We start from the raw sequence: 19,574 nt of genomic DNA, 5'->3' as shown, positions 1-19,574 counted from the left end.
GCTCCGATACTGATGGAAGGCAAGAAATGTCATTGGTAGGAAATATGAATTTCTAATCTGTCATGGAGTCAAAAAAGCAAAACAAACCTTTTGGCATCAACCTAAAATGCCTCTGTGTGGGAAAGTCTATTATTCTCTAAACTAAAACACATCAAAGCCTACAGATACATGATACATAATCTGAGCTTCTGGGGTAGAAAAAAGAGAAAACAGCGTCTAGGGAACGTCAGATCAATTGAATCATACAAACTCCTTCAAACAAAAGCCAGCTCTGCAAAATGCATATTTGTTTCCGCACAAGGTATATTTTCGGAAACAGGATACTGTAAGTTCCTAGAGTCTTTTCATAACGTTGGTCTCAACACATCTGGCCCACGGCACAGAGATCATGACTGAAAAGGAATTCAGAAAATGAGTAACTGGCGTCGAGGTCCCTCTCAGCCGGGCGACAGACAAAAGACCAGCCACACCGACAGGAAGTCCCTCACTGTAGAACTGCAAGCACACTGACACCATTTAACCATCACACATTGATGTCTACTGTACTGTCTGTGAGGCGTTTCCTCATATTTTGGCAGGGTGTAAAATATGAATTAACCACATCTGAACCTCAGGTTTATTTACAGTGACAATCTGACTGAGAAGCAGCTGGAATTAGGTTTCCGCAGACACAGGAATGTTATCTCCATATCCTTATGTTTGCGTAAAAAGCCAGGCGGAGGAAACCGTGATTTCCTGATCGCTAAAAATACAGTTACATTTTTAGAGGACCTCATACGTACTGCTTTCAGCTTCTCAGATACAGCAGGCAGAAGTTGGGCCCAGAAGTGCAGGTTGAGTCCATTGGAGTAGTTATCAAGAACCAGAGGAAGCTGGGAATGAGAGGAGAAAAGGATATGTGACCATCTATATTAGTCAAGGTCGATGGCATAGACATATAGAAGTAAAATACATTCAATATATCCTAATGACATTGCCAGCAAGTGTTTAAGATTTTTTTGGAAAGACAATTATCATTGTTTGGGATGTTTTGTCAGTCAACGATAAGTAATTTTTTTTTTAGCAAATGAAAAGTCTTTTAGTATCATTTAAAAATGTCCCACTTTTTTTGGGATTGTTAATTATAGAGGAAAGTTATCATTTCAATATGAGCACTTAGTGGACTGAGCAACTTTGGTTTACTTGATTATGTATGTGTCGTTTTTTTATAAAGAAAAATGTTTAAATGTAAATATTAAATATTTTACATCAGGCTGTTAAGGAATATTTATTTACATACACTGTAACAGTCACAAATATATACCTATATGATGATAATACCACATATCGCGCTATTGGGAAATTCCTTCACCGTGACAGCCCTAGCATGTTGCTCACATCCTGTCTTCCGAGATGTACCACTTCCAGAAATAATATTTCTTCCAGGGGCTGCCCAGCTACTCTACAATGGATCAGGATGGACCATGTTCAGGAAATGGCGTGTGGGTGTCACAGAAGCAACCCAAATATGAGACTTCCTTCCTATCAGAGTTTTAGTTTTATATTGTTTTATATTGTTCTAGACACCAGTCTTTGCATATGACTGACATTTCAACAAAAAACGAAGTCAGTGCTGCTAATAACACAATGGCTTTGGATAAAAGAGTAAACCAAATGAATCCACATTAAGGTCTTCATGTAAATGTTCTAAAGATGTCTTACTTGGCAAAAACATGGCGACCAAGGGTACAGACTCTTTGTGTTATTCTTTAAAGCTCTCACAGGGTTTAGTCCAGTAGAAGTGTGTTGACTGTAATCTCATTACTGAAATAGGCCAAGTCAGTTCACTCCACTAACACCGATCTGGTGGTTCAGGCTAACGCCCCTCTGTCCTCTCCCCGCACTCATTCTGAGACCATAAAATACCAAGAACAACCAGGAAGGGTGTGTGGGGTTTGGTTACTAACTCTGCGAGAATTCGGGAGCTTTCATCAAACAGGAAGCACATAAATGAGCACTTACTTTTGCTATCATCAATCTCCCTGTTTGCAATTTCATTTACAAATGACTGAATTTAAAATAATAAAATGATAATTAAATGCTCTAATTAGTTGTCAGTCTTCCTGTTTTCAGTTTCACGTACAAAACAAGAATTTTGAATAATAAAATGTTAACAAAATGCCACAATCAATAATTAGTATTATTTTTATTTAATTTTTCAGTTTCAATTATAATAAAATGAAACAAAAAGCTAAATTTTGATCTTTTTTAATGTTTTCGAATATGGGATCCTTTTCAATATTATTTACAAGCCCAAATATAAATTGTCTTTAGTGAAACATTATTTTTTATTATAAAGTAAGCATAAATGAATCCCATCTATTTCAATCAATCAGTCATCATCTTTACCAGCATTGTTTTGCTGGTGATCAACATGCTAGACCATCATAAACCGGGCAAGACCTGCATGGAAATTAATGCAGACTTAGGGAACCTGTTTTTGCATTGCACTGTACTGCTTTTCCACCGTCTTTCTTTGTAAACATGCACTAGATGAACATATTTGCATCTCATGTCTTTTGCACATGTTGCAAAAAACCTGTTCTTAAAACATCCTGCTGATGAATTAGAGTTCATCTTTTAAAAATGTGTCTCTAGACCTTGCATTTTGCAAAGTCAAATGACATACAGTACTTAGCATGGGTTGGTTTTTTTTCTTGTTTTTTTTTTTTGTTTCGTTTTTTTATACGCAAAAAAGCATTCTGCAGCCCAAAAATCTGCCATAGCTCCAAACCTGTATGACTTTCTTTCTTCTGTGGAACACACAATAAGACATTTTAAAGAACGTTGATTACCAAACCGTTCTGACTCACATTGAATTTTTTGTCCATCCATAAGAAGTCAAAGGGAACCAATATTTCGATAATATTCTTCAAAATACTGTATCTTCTTTAGTGTTTCACAGAAGAAAGAAAGCCATACAGGTTTTAAATGACATGAGTCAGTGGACAGTCATTTTAAACTGGTCTTTTTCAGTGTGTACTAAATCCTAACCCATAATTCTTTGTTGCCTCCACCCAAAACAAGAGCTCTTATGACTTCCCTCGTAGTTGGCATAGCTGTCTGTGTCATCACTTCCTCTACACCCAAACCCATTTCCAGCACTAACAGATATTATTAGTGGTTGGATTGAGTGTGGACTAACCAAGCGGAAAAGTTTGAAGAAGTCAAGACTGGCGTAGAATTTGTCCTCAATGATCTGAAGACGCTGCGGGGTGAGAACACACATGGCATTGCGCACGGCATACAGGCCCCAACGGCTCGGGAAAATAAGAAAACGCTCAAGAAAGGTCTGACTGCAGGCGATGTCCTTCAGATGGAGATCAGGAACTCCATATGCAAACTGAGAGAGAGAGAGAGAGAGAGAGAGAGAGAGAGAGAGAGTGACAGACAGTGAAAAACAGAATGAACAGATTAAGAGGTGAGGGGAGTTAATGCTGTTGTGTAAGTCTGAGCTGGACTTTAACACTCAGCAGTAGTAAAATGTTTCTAGAATACAAATAATGAACAGTAAAGAGTGATTTATTCAGTCTAGAGTTCATATAAAATAAATATCAAACCTAAAATACCAATAAGTTGCTATTATACTTTATTAGTGTTGTTTTTAGCAACACTTATACTGACTTAATCGCATGACTGAAGATACTAGCACCCAAAATGCTGAAAAAGAGACACCAATGCGATTAGCATCAAGGCTAATTTTATGGTGGCCCTAGAAACACATATTAGCATTAACAATTAGCAAACATGTGTTCAATCTTCAATCAAACATCTTTAAAAGAACACTTTCAAGTTCCCCATGGAATAGCATTTCAACTCGAGGAAGGGGCAGAATTTAAGAGGATGGCAACAAAATTGGAGGAAATTATTAACATCCCAAGACATCCTGAAGCACCTTTAGTCATCGGTGTAAATCACACACACAAAAAAAACCTTAATCCGCCATCTGTATGTGTGTAATATATACAGGAGAAGTCACGTATAATTTTAAATAGGTGTATGTAATGCATAATTTGAATAAGAGCTAAATTAAAATGTTCAAAAATGTGGCATCATTTTATTCAGCAAGGACACATTAAACGGATTAAAAGTGACAGTAATATCTCTAATATCAGTAATAATTCTAATATTGCAAAATATTTCTATTTCAAATAAATGTTTTCTATTCACTTTATATTTATCAAAGAATCTTTAAAATATCAAGGTTACCATAAAAAAAAAGAAAAAAAAAAAAGCAGAACAACTGTTTCAACATTGAAAATACTAAGAAATGTTTATTGAGCACCAAATCATATTTTGAATGATTTCATAAAGATCATGTGACATGAAGGCTGGAGTAATGATGTTGAAAGCTTTATATCACAGGAATAAATTACATCTATAAATGTATTACATCTATAAATGTATATATACAGTATATATTTCATATATATATATATATATATATATATATATATATATATATATATATATATGTCCTTCACACTTGTTTCCCTTACCGAGAAATGGTGTTTAAAAGCTCAAAGTGTCTCTTTGCCTCAGCAATGAGATGTGCACTTGGATGAAACATGGATTCAAGCTATGACTCCAAATCAGTGTGCAAAAACCCAACTGGAAAACCTCCAGCTTCATGCATCCAGCTTTCTTTCTCCCTGTGTTCCTCTCTCTTTCTTGCTTTCATTAGCTAGGGACTTATCCAACCAGAACATTCCATCTGGCTCTGTACGCCCCTGCTGGCTGACTGGCAGCACCTCTGAGAAAGCCTTCAAAATGCCTTGCATTCCTCTCCCTTACATTTCCATATGAAAGTGACTCGGACCCTGATGTGTTCATACTATCATTTCCTCTGGACCACCTCCTCAATGCTGCCCTTGAGATCAAAGGAGATGCGGCCTTGTGCAAACCACCATCCATGCATTGTTCGCACTGAAAAATAAACCCACCAAGAATCTCGCGCTGGGTAACATGGGGGCCAGGTTTGACCAGAGTCTCTGGGGGTCTGATTAGTTGCAGGGGCCTGGGATGACAAATATATACATCACAAAGTGCTGAGAAACCCAAACATGCAGTCTGATGATGAACAAACGGGCACTTGAGAACCGGCCAAGATTCTCTCTCAGTCTCAAACAGAGACATTCAAGTCCACCAACAAAGTCTATTTACATGCACAGAAAGCAGATTAATTTTTGTCTCGGCGACGAAGTCAATCTGCTTATCATTCACGACTTAATTAGACAATCACAAAAAAGGCTTCTTCGGATCAGCGACCTCTCTGGGATCTCAGAGGCTTACTGTAAATAGTGCTAATTAAGGACGCAGCGATATTACAGTTTTGTGAAATACAGATAATGAGACAATTATTAGTTTCATAAAATATACAATAACATTTTATTTGCTTTTGCCTTAATAAATCACTTCTATTTTGTATAGATACATTCAAATTAAATAAACATTTTATTCAAATGAAATTAAATCAAAACATAATAAAACATAAAAAAATCAAAGAAAAACACACACAAAAAATCTTATCAATATTTGTTTAGCTAAAGGTTATTAATTATTAGATTTAAAATTATTTTATATTGAATTAAAACTTAAAATCACACAAAAACAGAAAAATAAGAAAACAATAAATAAAATGAATATGAATCCCATTTATTTTTCCCCTCAAGAACAGTCATTTTTATTGAAAAACATACAGAATTAGAATCTTTAACCAAAAAATAAATTATTTAATATATTATTAATATACATTTTCATATTATTAATTAATATTAATATACATTTTCATATTATTAATATACATATTCATATTCTGTTAATAAAAAGGTTAAAACTAACGGCATTGTCCTATTTGCTGCAAAAATAATCATAAGAAATGTCTTATGCCTTCAAATACTATGTTGGATAATTGGGTCCTTCACTGTTAAATGCTGACAAAGATAAGCGTTATGTAAAAATAGGGTGAAATGAACTTGCACAATTAAATATCCAACATATTAACTAATACTGATGAATAAAATCTCCCACATTTTATAGAAAAATAGCCCTGTTTTCTACTTAAAATGTTTAAATGTTTAGTGGAAAATTAAGGAAAAAATGATTTTTTTGGTTTCCGATATGTATAAAACAGCATAGTTCACCTGTTCAGGGCGGATCTGTGAACGAACCAGCTGATCTACCACAGATTCTGTGAGAGGAACATCTCTGAGCAGGTATGAAGTGAGAGTTTCATCGTCCTTCAAAATATCCTCCACTTTCACACCTCGACCTGCAGATGAAATGAAGAAAACGTGTGAACAGGATTTCAATAAGATGAAAGAATGCTACTCTACAACACTTAAGAGATGCTCAGTTGGAAGGATTTCAGCAGCATGACAATCCTTCAGATGAGACAAACAGATAGACAACAGCTCTGGTATTCCAGGCATCCATTGGCCTGCTGAAATTTGGCCAAGATATCTCTCTTTCTATGCTTATTTTTAAAAGAAACAGAGAAGAGGGGGTGAAAGAGGAGAGGGATTCTGGTGTGAATCAGTGCCAGGAACCTAGAGGAGCCAGAGACTCTTTCACACGACACAAAAACAAAGTCATGGGTCTTTTTTCTCAAGGGTCATGGAGCTATTAGTACTTTGAACGCAATCTGCTGCACGTAGGTCTGAGCAAAAGACAGTTTCTTCTGCCAGGAACCAAAGGTTTTCACCATAATGCTTTGGACAATCCTACATGTCGTCAATCACTGGAAGACAATCTATAACATTCTGATGATGGCCAAAGGCGTTTTTTTTTTTTTTTAGCAAGAACAGGCCCATTAGGGCTGTCTGCATAGGAATGTCTGATTCAAACCCAGACAACTTCTATTTGTGTGTCCCATCAAGAGGTAAACAAATGGAAGATGGAAGTGCTTTCTCTAAAAATAATACTATGGAAGGAGCATAAGCTTCTTAGCATTCCCCATGAAAGGACCTCTTCAAGGCAGATTGAACTTGTGATGTAATCTGAGAGTGTGGTGTAAACAGTGAAGGAAAGGCTGGGAAACTGAGGTTTGCTGACCCGCGATCAGATCAGGATTTGTCCGTAGGGTGTCCATGAAGTTGCTCATGGCCACAAGTTCCCGCCATAATCGTCCCAACTGCAGAAACTCTGTATCTTCAAACAGGAGCTCCTGTGCGTCCACCCAAAACCGAGCCAGTCTGAACAGAGAGGGGTGAGTGTATGTATTAGAGCGATGGAGGACTAGTTCATATGCATTGTCTGTACACGCAAATCAACTCACATTGAGTTGTTGTAGTTGGACACCAGGCCTGGAGACTCTCCACGCGTCGGGTGCTGGAAACAGGGGTTGTTGGCATTGCAGAAGATACCTTGGATCCATGGAAGGATGCCAGTGGAGGGCATGGCTTTGTTCGGGAAGTGACCTAAGATGGAGAAAACTGGTTATTATTGCCAACAAAGGAGCATATGCATCACAAACATCACCTAGCATCAATGGGAACTTGCTGCTCTTTGAATACGACACTGGAAATGTTATAAATAAATAAATAATGACATTAAAGATATAATATATAAAAATAAAAATTATACAAATATATATTATTTTTAGTGTGTATATATATATATATATATATATATATATATATATATATATATTATTACAAATGTATTTAATGATATAAAATGATATATATTATATAATAGTAATAGTAATATAATATAATATAATATAATATAATATAATATAATATAATATAATATAATATAATATAATATAATATAAATAAATATAAAGTAATATTAAATATTAAAATAAAATTATTCAAATATATAAATATATTTTTCTTAATAAAAAATGTGCAAAAATATTAACTACTTTTACTAATTAATATTTATCTTTTTTATTTAATAGTTTTTGTTTGTTTTTTGTTTTTTTATTAAATATGATTATTACAAATGTTTTTAATTATAACTATTAAAACTATTTTCAAGCATGCATACATTCATGTTGGCGGTAAAGGGGATTCGCTTTTCTAAGCCAAACCAGTCCAATGAATAGCACCACAGGCCACATAATCTCCATAAAGAGCCGCGTCTGGGGTGAAAATACAGGAAATACATTAGAAATGCTCAAGATTGCAGTAAACATCCTTTTTGTCAATGGGTATACTGTAAACCCCTTGATTTGTACCCAGCTAGTCACATGAAGCTGTTTGAGTTCCAGAACAAAATCTCAACCCTATATTCATTGTATGACTGGAATTTACTTTTACTCAATGTAATTTTCTAGATTTCCAATGCATATCATGAGAAAACAAGCTGAACATTTCACCTTCTGCCTCTTGCGGACAGTCCAGTTTTTCCAGAGGAGCAGCCGCACCTGGCTGTTGGTTCCCATGACCGCTGCTTTTCACCCCCACAGGGGGCCACGTACAGGTGCCCTACCTGGATAAAGCAACAACAGACCAAACCCTCATGCACAGTTCATCTCAAACATTCCAGCATGGTTGTATATCTAAATATTTTAATATATGTTTGTGTCAAATGCACCTGTGATCTAATCCCAGCATAAGAATAATACACATAAGACATCATGTAATACTTCATACATACTGTTCCAAAGCAGTGTTACAGAAAATAGTGCCTCACAAACCCCAGTGAGCAACCCAACGGCAATAGGGCAAAACCAATAGCCATGTAGGATTAAATCGGTTTCTTATTTCTATCCATCAGAAAGGTGCAAAAAAAACACATAGACTAAGAAGTAGTTAAAAGTGTATCGGACAGATCATAAGACCAATCATGAGGCATAATAGGACAAGTAATGAATTGTGTGGGCTGTCAATACGGTTCACCATATCAGAGACAAACACGCTTCTCTTACGTAACAGGCCTGAATGCTCCTTTATGTAACACCCAATCACCATTCATTCGGAAAGGGCTAAAAAACACATGTAAAACATAATTAAACAGGAAGAACTCACCTCAGGAGAAGAACGGTCTTTTACGCTTACATCTGCTGAAGCTCATGGTCGTCTTACACAACCGACTGTAGGTTTGCTACAGACACAAAGCAGGTTTCTAATCTGATTGATTTAAGCTCCTTTCACCAGGGAAAGAGCCAGTGCTCTGAGCCCAGTCTATGCCTCATTGTACCTGTGACCTAACTACAGCCAATTGGAGGCGAATATGATGTTGTATATTTTGAATCTCATTTTTAGAGGTAAATATACTATATATATTGGAGAACGGGGTCACAACTTAAGTTGAAATATGAAAGGCTACCAAAAAAGAAAGAAAGAATGAAAGCAAGCAAGCTATTTTTACAGACATTGTCCAGGAAAAAAAATAATTCCTTTTGTGACAACATGCCCCAATGACTGCCACACATAACAATATTAGGCGATTCATTTATGCAAAAACTCTTAAAACATTAAAATGCATATCTGTCCATAGTTTAGTACTAGCTATTTTTTTTTATTATTATTATTATTTACATGTACGTTCTCAGAATTAGGTACCTTTAACATTACAACACATTTGCATAAAATATTATACACAATTATAAATGCTATATATCTCAAGATGCGTTATATCAGGATGCACTATGATAATAAATGAGGCATAAACAACTAATAATAAGTGATGCTAATCATATTTAAACATTTGTTTATGTACCAATAATCATATTTGTCATTCACAAATATTTTATTATGTGATGTAGGAAGGATTATAGGTCAAATTTAGGGATCTTCAGATCAAGACAGTTTAAAGTAAAAACATGAAATCAGTTCTGACATCAGCTGTGGTTTTAATAAGTTACAAGTGTGTATTCTCACATGTACCTGTTTTTACACTTGAAAGAAAGGAAAGACATATTAAAAATGATTTTAAAGGAATCAGTTTCTATCATCACATCAGATATATGGGTGTCATTTACAAAAGACACTGATTGAGTCTTAAACTGGACTAAAATGTGGTTTAGACCAGCTAATTTATGTTGGACAAACAGTCAGTGGACTCTCATAAATGAAGGCACTTGCTTTGGCTTGACTTGCTTGTTTTGATCATATTGACATTTCAGTTGTTGTTGACATGAACCATTCAAAATAATGATAAAAAAAGAAAAAGGAAAGAAAATCCTTAGGGCAAACTGTTACAATATTATATGAACACTAAATACAGTAGGCTATGTGGGCCAAAATGCATTTCTGAAAACTCTCTATTAACAGACTAAAAACAATAATATTAACATTTCTGTATATATAAAAAAAGAAATAAGGAAGACAAAAATAAAAAATACCTGTTTGTTGTTCTTGAATAACAAAATTAACACTGCATGTAGTACAACAATTCAGTAGCAAAAAAAAAAAAAACCCTTGTCCAAAGTCTTATAAGTGCATTTTATGATTATTATAAAGTGACGATACTCAACTGTAACAGCTTGGTCAGTTTGGTTTTGGAGTAAAACATAAAAATACAAAAATACACAGAATATATATTTATATTTTTTTTTAAACAAAAAATAATCCATATACAGTGTACAACCCGAATTCCGGAAAAGTTGGGACGTTTTTTAAATTTTAATAAAATGAAAACTAAAAGACTTTCAAATCACATGAGCCAATATTTTATTCACAATAGAACATAGATAACATAGCAAATGTTTAAACTGAGAAAGTTTACAATTTTATGCACAAAATGAGCTCATTTCAATTTTGATTTCTGCTACAGGTCTCAAAATAGTTGGGACGGGGCATGTTTACCATGGTGTAGCATCTCCTTTTCTTTTCAAAACAGTTTGAAGATGTCTGGGCATTGAGGCTATGAGTTGCTGGAGTTTTGCTGTTGGAATTTGGTCCCATTCTTGCCTTATATAGATTTCCAGCTGCTGAAGAGTTCGTGGTCGTCTTTGACGTATTTTTCGTTTAATGATGCGCCAAATGTTCTCTATAGGTGAAAGATCTGGACTGCAGGCAGGCCAGGTTAGCACCCGGACTCTTCTACGACGAAGCCATGCTGCTGTTATAGCTGCAGTATGTGGTTTTGCATTGTCCTGCTGAAATAAACAAGGCCTTCCCTGAAATAGACGTTGTTTGGAGGGAAGCATATGTTGCTCTAAAACCTTTATATACCTTTCAGCATTCACAGAGCCTTCCAAAACATGCAAGCTGCCCATACCGTATGCACTTATGCACCCCCATACCATCAGAGATGCTGGCTTTTGAACTGAACGCTGATAAAATGCTGGAAGGTCTCCCTCCTCTTTAGCCCGGAGGACACGGCGTCCGTGATTTCCAACAAGAATGTCAAATTTGGACTCGTCTGACCATAAAACACTATTCCACTTTGAAATAGTCCATTTTAAATGAGCCTTGGCCCACAGGACAAGACGGCGCTTCTGGACCATGTTCACATATGGCTTCCTTTTTGCATGATAGAGCTTTAGTTGGCATCTGCTGATGGCACGGCGGATTGTGTTTACCGACAGTGGTTTCTGAAAGTATTCCTGGGCCCATTTAGTAATGTCATTGACACAATCATGCCGATGAGTGATGCAGTGTCGTCTGAGAGCCCGAAGACCACGGGCATCCAATAAAGGTCTCCGGCCTTGTCCCTTACGCACAGAGATTTCTCCAGTTTCTCTGAATCTTTTGATGATGTTATGCACTGTAGATGATGAGATTTGCAAAGCCTTTGCAATTTGACGTTGAGGAACATTGTTTTTAAAGTTTTCCACAATTTTTTTACGCAGTCTTTCACAGATTGGAGAGCCTCTGCCCATCTTTACTTCTGAGAGACTCTGCTTCTCTAAGACAAAGCTTTTATAGCTAATCATGTTACAGACCTGATATCAATTAACTTAATTAATCACTAGATGTTCTCCCAGCTGAATCTTTTAAAAACTGCTTGCTTTTTTAGCCATTTGTTGCCCCTGTGCCAACTTTTTTGAGACCTGTAGCAGGCATTAAATTTTAAATGAGCTAATTAAGTGGATAAAAGTTTAAAATTTCTCAGTTTAAACATTTGCTACATTATCTATGTTCTATTGTGAATAAAATATTGGCTCTTGTGATTTGAAATTCCTTTAGTTTTCATTTTATTAAAATTTAAAAAACGTCCCAACTTTTCCGGAATTCGGGTTGTAAATGAAATTGCACAGTGACAGTGACATTCTGGAGTTATAATGCAAAAACGTGTTTGTTTTGAACTTGCATTGGTGCACAAGTAATGTGATAAAGAAAAAACATTAAGTGCATACTACGTAAATTCTTGTCCAAGGGGTTTGTTTGATTATTACAAACAGCAGATGCAGAATATATTAATATATATATATATATATATATATATATATATATATATATCTCCCATCCTTGGATCTCTTCACAGTTATGGAAAAATATTTCCACATATACAAAACGGGGTCATCGCTAAAATTCACGGGTCAGAGACACGGGCTCCCTGGACCCAATACACATCCCCTCGTCCTGGGACGACGTTCGTGGTTGTTCCCCACTCACCAAATCGTACTCAAACAAAATGAGCCTCCCTGTGTTCGAGATCCTGCATACGGCGTGATCTGAGTCTCTGGTATACAGGTTTGGTCTCGTTTTGTCCGAGCTCCTCCTGACTGGAGTTGGGAGACTGGGGGAGCGGATGTGGGTCCGTATTGTGGGCATCTGGCTCCGGCGATGGCTCTGGATCCAAATCTGGCTCAGGCTCATCAACTGAGACTTCCACCCCAAACCCTTCCTCCTCATCATCGTCTTCATCCTCCTCCTCTTCCTCAGTGCTGTTTGCGGTTGCTCTAATAGTCTTTTGCTCAACCTCTGTTAAAGATTTGGTTCGGCTACCTGGAGGTTTGTAGAAAGTTCCGGGAGGAGGCTGCAGAGTTCTGGGAGGCCTGAAGGCTGTGGGAACAGGGCAGTGTTCGTTAATGTTTCCTTCCCTACGCAAATTCCGCCCAGGCCTCATAGCAATGGTGTAAGGTCTGTTAGAAAGAACAGTGATGGGGGTATTGGTGTGTTCTGAGAAAGACGAAGATGTGAGAGAAGGAGTATGAACGTTGGTGTCGTTGGTCCGGGAATCAGCAGCGGTCACAACGGTCTTTGGAGTGATGTCATGATGCTTATATTGCTTGTCCCATGTCTGCCGTAGCATCTGCGTATCGATGTATGACTTCCTGTAATGGTTTCCCGCTCTTGACTTGGGCTTCTCCTCTTCCGACACCTCCTCGATGATGGGATCTCGACCGTGGTTGTCATCCTGCTCTACGGCGTTCTTCACGTTACATTCGTCCACCTTGGCGAGATTGAGGAGCCGCTCTGCTGGCATGCTGATTGGTCGAGAGGTCAGCTTGGGTCTCGGAGGCCGTAGTTGGACTCTGGTGACGTGGTTACGCCGGCTGAGACCAGGCGAGTTTCGCATTTCAGGAACGCTTGACGATTGGAGCTTGTTGATGTCCACTGTATCGCAAACTGCATGCAAAGAAGAAAAAAGCTATTGTTTGGTTGTTTGATAATCGCCGTATGGGTTTTTTAGCCAAGAAAAATAACACTGACCTGCAGCGAAGTCTTGGTCAGACCTTATCTTCCCCTCTTTCACCTCATCCATCAGGTGTGTAGAAGGTATTACAGAGGAGTGTCTTTTATACATCTTAGCTTTTGGCTGTTGCTGCTTTGAGACAATGAAACAAAGGCAAAAATGTAGTTTATTAGCAGACTTCCAAGATTACATTTGATTTTTTTCTGATGGAAAAAAACAGTTTGTGTACTTGGCTTTCATTAGGCATTGTGGATAAAACTGGACCACAAAGAACCCAACTGTTACTGGTCAAAGGTAATCCTAACCAGTCCTAACTAGCTTGATCAAGATGGTCCAACCAGGTAACAAACCAACATCTTGACCGGGTAATGACAAGGTTGTGGAACAGTTTGAAACCTATCAAAGCTGGTTTAATGACTTTCCAGTAGGCAAGCAAGTCATAAAGTATATTTGTAAATTATTTATATTCAAAAAACAATATTTTCACATATAATCATCATAAACATTAACAAACAGCCTCACCTCTTTAATGTCCACCAGGGACTTTGAATGTCGGCTAAGTTGCTGTTCCTTCTCCTGTGGCGTTAAGCGTGATTTGACGGGGAGTGGAGAGCTCTCTGCTACAGGTGAGGAAGGTGGAAGAGGACTCAGAGGAGTGTCGAAGATCATCTCATAATGGCGGATCAAAAGCTCCACGATCAGGGCCTGGTAGGGGTAGTCCACCAGAGAGGACAGGGAGACCTCTGCATCTGCCTGTCGGGGCTTGATCAGTGTGGGACCAAAGATGATGCCTAGATTACTGGCAGTCATCTTGTTCTCATCTGCCCTTTCTGTTACCCTATAAAATAAAATAAAACTGATTATGAACTGTGTTTTCTGAGGCTGTTAGCATTTATATTCTTATTAAAACACAGTATTTAACAGTGTTTGGTTTGAATAAATGCACAAATAACATGAGAGATTTCCATATTTGTGTTTGTTTGTGTCTGTGTGGGAGTCGGACACCTGTGCAAGTGCTGAATAAGGAACTGCAGGGTTTTGTAGTGCGCTGAAGGAAGCTGACGCAGCAGATCTTTAATCTTGAAGAGGACCCGGTTGAGCTCTACGCTGATCTGCGGGCTGTCAGAGGTGGGACTTCCTCTTGATGCCTCTACCTCATCAACAATGATACTCTGACTCTCTTTAGCCAGTCCGATGAAGTCATTATAGTATCGGAAAAGAATCAGGGGCTCTGGGAGCTGAGGGGTATAAAATTAGCCTTTTTATTATAAAAAAAAATATGCAATCATTTTTATTCAAAATAGCAGGGCTAATAATCCAAAATAAATGATGGCTGTCAAATCAATTAATTGCAATTAATCGCATCCTAAATAAAAGATTGAGTTTAATATATGTGTGTAAACACATGTTAAATTTAAGAAATATAACCTCTATGTGTGTGTATTAATAAATACATATAAATATATACAGTACATTTATACATTACATTTATTCATTTAGCAGACGCTTTTATCCAAAGCGACTTACAGATGAGGACAGTGGAAGCAATCAAAAACAACAAAAAGAGCAATGATATATAAGTGCTATAACAAGTCTCAGTTAGGTTAACACAGTACACGTAGCATGGGATTTTAAATAATAAAAAAACAAACAAAAAAAAACAGTATGCACACATATATTATGTAAACACAAACCTTTATGATGGATGCGATTAATCGTGATTAATCGGTTTGACAGCCCTAAAATAAATAAAACAAAAGGGCTAATAATCAACTTTTTAACCTAAATAATTAAATTAAATAATTGCAATAATTAGAAGCATTAAAAAAATATTCATAAAGATAAGTTTGACAGACACCTGTCGTAGGTAGAGTTTGAGGACGTTGCTGATATCGTGAGGGTAGAGATCCGAAAGCTCCACCAGGTCTTTGCCGTTCTCGAAGGCCTGACAAAGCTTCTCCACCCGAGATTTGGCACCGTTAACACGGTAAATTCCCTTTTTTTTTAAACAACAAAACATCTCCTTTCAGTCTTGCTCAGCATTTGCAATTCATATCCTCCAGGAAACACATAAGACATAAAGAGGAAGTACACACCTTGATGTTCAGAGCCCTGTTTTCGATCTCCGAGGTGCATTTTTTGATGATGAAGGGGATTCCATCAGCGCTGTTCTTGGCTGCCTGAGCAAAGTCGATAGCAAACAGATGCAGTTTTCCCTGTAGCTTTTTATGCCCACACTGAATGGCAAGAGTCTCCAAACACTTCTTATGACAGGCAAGAGAACACTGAAAACGACATGGATGAAAATTAGATTACACAAGTAAATCCCGGTGAATGATATTTCACCTTTAAGGCATGAAATGACATTTGCAGCAAAAACATGAAAAAGCAGGTGTGTGTGTAAGGACTCACTTCCTCGCATTCAGCACCATGAAATACCACAAGACTGTCACATTCCCTGCACTTCGATGGTGCACGGAGCTTCCTCAGCTTGTGTGTCTGGGCCGCTTTAGACATCTGCGTGTTGCGGAAGGGTCCAGGAGAGCTGGCTGCCTCTGTTATCATTTCACTCAGACCTGAAAAACAACGTTTAGAGTTGAATTTGTGCTCTGTTCATTAGGATATTTCAAAAGGACTTTGAAAAATCTTTCCAGCAACTATTCTAGCGGACTGTCAGCATGCCTGGACAACATTCTGTGCATTCTGTACAATAAGTATGCAATGTCAAGCAGCCAGAGAACATGTTTGGAAGTGTTATTTTAATGTACAAAACTTCACCATTATCTGAAGGAGATGGTGGTTCCCTCTCATCCAGATCATCTGCTGAGGACATGGTGCCTGTGGATGGGGTTCTGGGAAGCCTTCTCTTAAAATCACCTGGAAAATGGCAGAATTTTGCATTCGTTTCAATACTTTTTTACAATTATTACAAATGGATTATTGTAAAAAGCAGGCTTTTACAAAAGTGTATACAGATGATAGATTACCATTCAATAGTTTGGGGTTGGTAAGATTTTTCAATATTTTTGAAACAAGTAACCATCTCTGAATTAAAAATTATTTTTGACTGCAAATAGTCAAAACAGTAATACTGTGAACTTTTATTACCATTTAAAATGCTTTCTATGTTAACATATTTCAAAAATGTTTAAATTGTTCAACATTTATTATTATTTATGTTGAAAACATATTTTTGTGGAACCCGTGATGCAATTTTTAAGGATGCTTGATGAATAGAAAGCTCAAAATTGTTTGTAACATATAAAAAAAACATGATACATGTCTTTACTGACACTTTTAAACAATTTAATGCTTCATTGCTCTATATTTTCTTTTAAAAAGTCTTATTGACTTGGTAATGCATTTGAGAGTAAACATGAACAGAATGTTACTGTATGCACTCAATGACTTTCTGGGTAATTATGCACCAGAAAGCATGACTGGTTGGTTTACCATAACTATGTTACGCACACTTGTGACACAAGAACTGTCAATAATGCGTGTTTTTTGCCTCAAGCAAAAAGAGACTCATAAGAGTAAGAGTGAGTGTTGCTGTACCTGGGCTTGCCGTAGGGGAGTCCATAGAGCGAGATTCACTGCTTCCTCCAGCGCTCTCAGAGTCACTGCACATGCCTCCACCCTGACTGCTGGTCCTCCAGACCCGGAATGGACCCTGGATCCTCAGAGCTATTGAACATGACATAAAATTCAGGAGGTCCAAATCTGCTTTAAAGTATACTCTTTGTGTATGCATCTATGTGTCATGATGCCTGAAACAAATGACTCTTACGAACAGGTCATTTTTACATAAGGCCTCAAAGCAGCATTACTGTAAGAGACAGATTCCCAAAACAAATCATTTTTATGAACTGGTCCCTTTTAGTGAATCGTAAACATATAGTGTATAAGTGTACAGAGGTTCCTGAAACAAATGACTCGTATAAACAGGTTCCTTTTACAGAAGACCTCAAAACAGCTATACAGTAATACTGTAGGTAGACAAAATACTCTTCTGAACCGGTTCCTTTTAGTAAATAATAACCATATAATGTACCAGTTTAGCACAATTTCTGAAACAAATGACTCTGATGAACTGGATCCTTTAATTAAAAAAGTTTTAGTTACAGTTACTATGTCTCATTTAGTTTGAAAGGGTGCACTGTAAAAGTTACAGTATTAGCGGGTAGAGAATGTCCTTCATGTGTACTGTATGCAAAATGGACATTATAACTGAAATAAACCCAAATGAATTTATAAAACCAAATTTAAACCAGAACTGAATTGAAACTAGACCCAGTAAGTCAAAAATAAATCGGATCATTACTGAATCAGTATTGATACCCCAGCCCTAACAACAAATAGGATGATAAGTTGATCCAGGGAATAGAAAATGAGGGTCAAGAACAGCTTCACAGATGATCAGTTGAGTGCTGCATGTGTATCTGCCGCCCACTTCCTCTGCCCTTTCTTCTTCCACATTCTCATAAACCTTAATGAGAAGTCTTAAAACACTAATGTGTCCAATTGATCTCTGCTAAAAGCAGGTCTGACAGGCATGTCTCAGAGCAGCGGATTAGTGAAAAGAACTAACTTTTTCATGAAAGAGATAAACGAGGGCGCATCCTGAGAGACCGATTCACTTTTAGCATTCCAGGGAAATCAGCCAAACCCCGCAGTGATGCAGCCTCACCGGATCTCACTGCGCTGTTAAGGAACATTTGTTCACTAGTAAAGAGCTTGTCTGATGCGCTACCTTGAATATCTGTACTGCTGTTCGAGCGTCCGTCTGTCATCTTTCCGGTGCGTGCTTGGACATGACTCTCCACCTCGTCAGCGCTCAGGAAGTCTCCAGGTGTGAGGGACACCTGGGACAAGTGAACTTGGGATGAGTGACCGCTATTCATCACTCGCTTTGAGAGGGGCAACCTGCATGAATATAAAGTATTTCAGAAAACCAGTTAGAACGAGTTTTGACAGCTTATATACCCCAAACTTGATATGAGAAAGAACATCGCTATATTGACTGTGGCCATTAAAATGCTTCATCAATGTTGGAATGTTTAAAAAAAGACTTCAGATTAGAGAACACATTCACTATTAGCTAACAGTTTTACTGTTTACTGGCAATAATAAACAGCCAATATGCTAGTAATATTATGTTTATAAGCAGCTAGTTAACAGTGAATATGGTTTCCCTACATACTTTCAAAAAATATATATCGATCACTGTTATTTTAGTATTATTTATATACTTTATAGAATGTATTAATATCAAGCGCAAGGTTGGGGGTTCGATTCCCCGGGAACACATGATAGGTAAAAATTGATAGCCTGAATGCACTGTAAGTCGCTTTGGATAAAAGCGTCTGCTAAATGCATACATTTTATTTTTAAATTTAATTTAATTTAGACATTCTTTACATGCTTTTTTCTATTTAACTGCAATTTTTATCTTTATTTTATCATTCTTTAGGTTTAGCATTTTATTTAATTTCAGCTTTAATTGAAATAAAAATGCTTTTTATAGACATTTAACAGTTGTGTGTGTGTGTGTCTGTGTCTGTGTGTGTGTGTGTCTGTGTGTGTGTGTGTGTGTGTGTGTCTGTGTGTGTGTGTGTGTGTGTGTGTGTGTGTGTTTAAGAGAAAAACTGATGAAATTAAGTTCTCACCACCTTACGGTCATTTAAAAAAAAAAAAAAACCTTCTTAACAGTTTGAAACAAAAAACTAAATCACTCAGCAAACCTTGAGGGTATTTTGACTGGACTGCTTTTGAGTTTCGTTTCAGGTGAAAGAGGTGTGTTTTTAAAGAGGTTGTTCTGAAATATGGTCCCCAACACAACACAGGATATCTACAACTCGGATTCATGTGCCAGAATGAGTGTGTGCGGACTTGAGATCTGATGAATAGAAACAACTAGAAACATTCCTCCCTTCACACCTGTCCTGTTCCCTGTATCCCTCTCTTTCCCTGACCACAGCCATTTCCTCAGGAAG

The 19,574-nt window shown here is 37.2% G+C and overlaps 2 protein-coding genes across 4 annotated transcripts in view; both read right to left on the bottom strand.

The window, feature by feature from the left end:
- Positions 1 to 9,161, bottom strand: part of LOC132116222 (retinal-specific phospholipid-transporting ATPase ABCA4-like) — a 31,234-nt gene extending 22,073 nt beyond the window's left edge. The window contains exons 1-8 of the mRNA XM_059524933.1: positions 9,018 to 9,161; positions 8,366 to 8,478; positions 8,035 to 8,128; positions 7,316 to 7,457; positions 7,093 to 7,232; positions 6,183 to 6,310; positions 3,185 to 3,382; positions 783 to 872 (exon numbers count right to left, since the gene is read on the bottom strand). Of these exons, the coding sequence (XP_059380916.1) occupies positions 783 to 872; positions 3,185 to 3,382; positions 6,183 to 6,310; positions 7,093 to 7,232; positions 7,316 to 7,457; positions 8,035 to 8,128; positions 8,366 to 8,431 (858 nt within the window). The 5' untranslated portion in view covers positions 8,432 to 8,478; positions 9,018 to 9,161. The remainder of the gene's footprint in view (positions 1 to 782; positions 873 to 3,184; positions 3,383 to 6,182; positions 6,311 to 7,092; positions 7,233 to 7,315; positions 7,458 to 8,034; positions 8,129 to 8,365; positions 8,479 to 9,017) is intronic.
- Positions 9,162 to 12,399: 3,238 nt separating this feature from the next.
- Positions 12,400 to 19,574, bottom strand: part of LOC132116220 (rho GTPase-activating protein 29-like) — a 37,366-nt gene continuing 30,191 nt past the window's right edge. For 2 of the 3 annotated variants that reach the window (XM_059524930.1, XM_059524932.1), the window contains 10 exons: positions 18,332 to 18,504; positions 17,137 to 17,265; positions 16,357 to 16,455; positions 15,991 to 16,154; positions 15,675 to 15,863; positions 15,437 to 15,574; positions 14,584 to 14,816; positions 14,101 to 14,416; positions 13,596 to 13,710; positions 12,400 to 13,511 (listed from right to left, as the gene is read on the bottom strand). In XM_059524930.1, coding sequence (XP_059380913.1) covers positions 12,565 to 13,511; positions 13,596 to 13,710; positions 14,101 to 14,416; positions 14,584 to 14,816; positions 15,437 to 15,574; positions 15,675 to 15,863; positions 15,991 to 16,154; positions 16,357 to 16,455; positions 17,137 to 17,265; positions 18,332 to 18,504 — 2,503 coding nt within the window. In that variant the 3' untranslated portion in view covers positions 12,400 to 12,564. The remainder of the gene's footprint in view (positions 13,512 to 13,595; positions 13,711 to 14,100; positions 14,417 to 14,583; positions 14,817 to 15,436; positions 15,575 to 15,674; positions 15,864 to 15,990; positions 16,155 to 16,356; positions 16,456 to 17,136; positions 17,266 to 18,331; positions 18,505 to 19,574) is intronic. The other variant, XM_059524931.1, reaches the window with a different exon arrangement.

Source organism: Carassius carassius, chromosome 35 (assembly GCF_963082965.1).
Source record: "Carassius carassius chromosome 35, fCarCar2.1, whole genome shotgun sequence".
In the NCBI taxonomy this organism is placed as follows: domain Eukaryota; kingdom Metazoa; phylum Chordata; class Actinopteri; order Cypriniformes; family Cyprinidae; genus Carassius; species Carassius carassius.
This window is presented reverse-complemented; position numbering and strand designations above follow the sequence as displayed.